This window comes from Zingiber officinale, chromosome 4B, assembly GCF_018446385.1.
Source record: "Zingiber officinale cultivar Zhangliang chromosome 4B, Zo_v1.1, whole genome shotgun sequence".
In the NCBI taxonomy this organism is placed as follows: domain Eukaryota; kingdom Viridiplantae; phylum Streptophyta; class Magnoliopsida; order Zingiberales; family Zingiberaceae; genus Zingiber; species Zingiber officinale.
In genome coordinates this window covers 80177490-80180644 of record NC_055993.1, presented here as the reverse complement: position 1 = coordinate 80180644, position 3155 = coordinate 80177490, and the positions used below count along the sequence as shown (strand labels likewise).

General features: G+C 39.6%; 1 protein-coding gene across 1 annotated transcript; it reads right to left on the bottom strand.

Annotated features, from left to right (window-relative positions):
• Positions 1-1141: 1141 nt before the first annotated feature.
• Positions 1142-2940, bottom strand: LOC121975248 (probable protein phosphatase 2C 12). The gene is made up of 5 exons (XM_042526795.1): positions 2693-2940; positions 2069-2383; positions 1869-1989; positions 1571-1794; positions 1142-1493 (listed from the first exon to the last, which is right to left on the bottom strand). The coding sequence occupies exons 1-5, from the start codon at positions 2885-2887 to the stop codon at positions 1290-1292; spliced, it is 1059 nt and encodes a 352-aa protein (XP_042382729.1). The 5' UTR covers positions 2888-2940; the 3' UTR covers positions 1142-1289.
• Between the last annotated feature and the right edge of the window lie 215 nt (positions 2941-3155).

Here is a 3155-nt window from a genome sequence, read left to right as displayed (position 1 = left end):
TATTCCATGTATCTGATGATTTAATCCTAAAGTAGATGAAATGACAGAATATCTCCGGAGCATTCATGAGTAAGTGAAATTGACAATTCTTGAGAGCAATACCAAGTACAAGACTCGGGTTGATAATTATCGTCTTTAGGTACTTTTTGAGGTTAGAGATTTTATTTGGATTGTATTAACTCGTTATCGCTTCCCTATTGGCGAGTATAATAAGTTGAAGGATTGAAAGATTGGGCTGTGTGAAATACTACATAAAATCAACGACAATGTCTATATGTTGCGTTTTCCTAGTCATTTGAAGACTTCTGATGTCTTCAATACGAAGCACTTGACTCCTTATGCTGTAGATACTGATGATACTACTACAAACTCGAGGATGAATTCTTTTCAATTCGGGGCGACTGATGCAGGACCAATATAGGAGTATCTAATCTTCAGCAGGGCATACATAACTTTTGAGCTGGGACTCAAAATCAGACTTTATTTGCGCTCACGTGGGCATAATTTCAAAATCTACGTTTATTACTTAGGAACTCATAGCCGTTAAGTTTTAGACCCAAAAAATACCATTTATGTTCTTTTTGGTGGATTTGAATATTTATGTATTTTTTTTTAATAATTTCTATTTTATAATATTTAGGGTATTTTTGTTATGTCGGATATTTATGGATGAGGATTTATCTAAATAAGTGTCCTATTTAGTTATTTGTTGGTGTATCCTCTATTTTTAATAAATTTTTTTTGTAAAACCTAAAGAATGACTAGCTACTCATTATTATTATTATTATTATTATTTTTTGACAATTTCTGTTTTGACATTCTCCTTAATTTTCTGTCTCGCCAACTAATAGAAAAATCATTATCTTACTCAGCATCATACATTAATTATAATCTAATTATTTAATTGATAAATTAATTCACTTTATTTTAACTTTTCCGGTTTCTACCATAATAAACATTTTCAACTATAAAATTTATTAAAACGCCAATTAAATTTATGAAACTCATTCGGTCAGCCGATCTACCTCCTAGGTAAGGGGTCTAGCACTGGTAAACCCCAGGATTAAAATCAACTATACCCGTAAGTGAGGGTAACAAAATTGCAAATGATTCCCCCAGATGACCGTGTAAATGTGATAACTAAATCAAGAAAAAATCATCTACTTGTAAAATTAATTGGCGAAGTCTGAACATCTAAATTATCCCAAAAATAAAAATTCAAATGATTTGCATGTTCGAAGACTACGGCAGAAGTTGCATAACTCGTCGTCGCCGTCTCCTCTTTTTCTCTACAGAGTTTGTGGGAGCAGAAGGCCCTCTCTTCTCTCCTGGAAGAAGACGCAAGCAGCAGTGCAGTCGTCGACTTTTGCCGAAGGAAACTTGGATTTCCACCTTCTTCGTGCCACTTCCACCAGCCTTCTCGACGACTCCTCGTGGCTGCTGCTCGACCAAACGGCCGACACGACCTCTTCGTTCGTCAGCACGTCCCATACCTTCGACACCAAATTGCAGAATCAAAAACAAAATAAAATCGATCGCTGAGCATGATCATGCATTCTATTATCCTCACCCCGTCCGTTGCAAGAACTACGAAGAGATCCCTGTGCGTGAGGTTGTAACGCGAGACTTCAGGGACGGAGATGACGCCGTATTTCTTGAGGTGGAAGTCCCCGAAAGCCCGGGCCATGGCGAGCCCCGGGTAGTTCTCGTCGGGCAGCCACACGCGCTGAATGTGGGGCTCAGACTTGAGCGCGAACACACGGCCGTTGCTCTTCCTTATTCTCTCGGCTTCCTCTGCATGATTCTATTGCCGGATCAAACAGAGTCCAATCCATCAATTAACCCAATTTGGCAAGTTCAGATCTTACGTGGGACGCTGGGCTTTAGATCGGTAGTTAGTTGGAGTGCCTCGAGGCGGCGGCCGTCTTCGGATACGGCCGCCAACACTGCTCTCGAATCCCCAAGATTAGCAATGACTAGATCTTTCCCCTGTAGTAATTAATATTTTGGTTATGAGTTCTTAGAAAGTTACATGGGAATTGCCTGTGAAATCATGGGAATTGCCTGCCTGCTTTATGATGGAAACTGCTGTAGTTCCACTGTACGTACAATCCAATTCCAGTTTGAGCACGAGTTCTTGGTCCATCGCCCTGAACGCATTGACGCAAGCCTCATTCCACTCGTCGAGCATCTCCGTCGACGACGACGACGACGAGACCGAGCTTGTGTTACTGCTGCTGCCTTCGTTGGCTTGCTGGAGGGAATTGCGCTCGCCGAGCGTCAGGGAAGGTAGGTAGTCTCTGACGAACTTGCTGATAAAGTGGCCATTTCTCCCATGGCCGTCAAATACCCCGCAGAACAGGCCATCTTCATCTCCGTAACCCTTCAGGCAATATCATATAGATAGATCAGGCAATATAAATTGTGAAGGGCACCTCTGTTCTTCAAATTATGTATGGATCGTGATAGATACTAAAGAACATGTCTGACAAGAAACAGCATATATATCTAAAGAGAGAACCTCTTCTTCTGAGCAGTGACCGAAAGATACACAGACACTTAATTTAGGAAAAGGGCGAGGTTGAAACAGCAAGAACATTGAGAAATTTATTGATCATTTTCAGCACCAAAAAAATTGTAATTTATTGATCATTTTCAGCACCAAAAAAAAAAATTGTGCTAAGATAGATACCTTGCAGAGGATAGCAGCATCCTGGTTTAGGCCTTTCTTCCCTTGGAGAGAATACAGGGAAGCAATTCTTCTCCCCTTGGCGCCAGGGCTCAATTCATCATCTAGCCCCACATACACCGTGTTCTCATCACCTTCTTGTTTCCCTGCTGGAGATGCCTTCTCCCCTGAGCAATCAGAAGAGAAGCAAGTCCCCATCTCTCTATCTCCCTCTCTCTCTCTCCGCAAACCCTCAAATAAACAAATCTTGTTTTTCTTGTGATCGACTTTAATAATAAATTAAAGAATCGCTTTTTACTGAACACTATGTACTCAAATTTATAAAATATCCATTCCATGTAAAAAAAAAGTTTCAAAATGACTAGATTATATATCTATTTTTAATTTTATTTTTAACAGTCGATTAATATTTTAAAATAGTTAAATTAATTTAGTTCTGTATTAAAACATTCGATTTTTAATTAAA

What these genes read in the sequence shown, in the direction of transcription:
- LOC121975248 (XM_042526795.1), bottom strand. Translation starts at nt 2,887, where the DNA reads ATGGGGACTTGCTTCTCTTCTGATTGCTCAGGGGAGAAGGCATCTCCA. An exon ending in CAGTTTCCATCATAAAGCAG is followed by an intron (nt 1,990 to 2,068) that starts GCAGGCAATTCC and finishes TAATTACTACAG; the next exon opens with GGGAAAGATCTAGTCATTGC. An exon ending in TAGTTCTTGCAACGGACGGG is followed by an intron (nt 1,494 to 1,570) that starts GTGAGGATAATA and finishes TTGGTGTCGAAG; the next exon opens with GTATGGGACGTGCTGACGAA.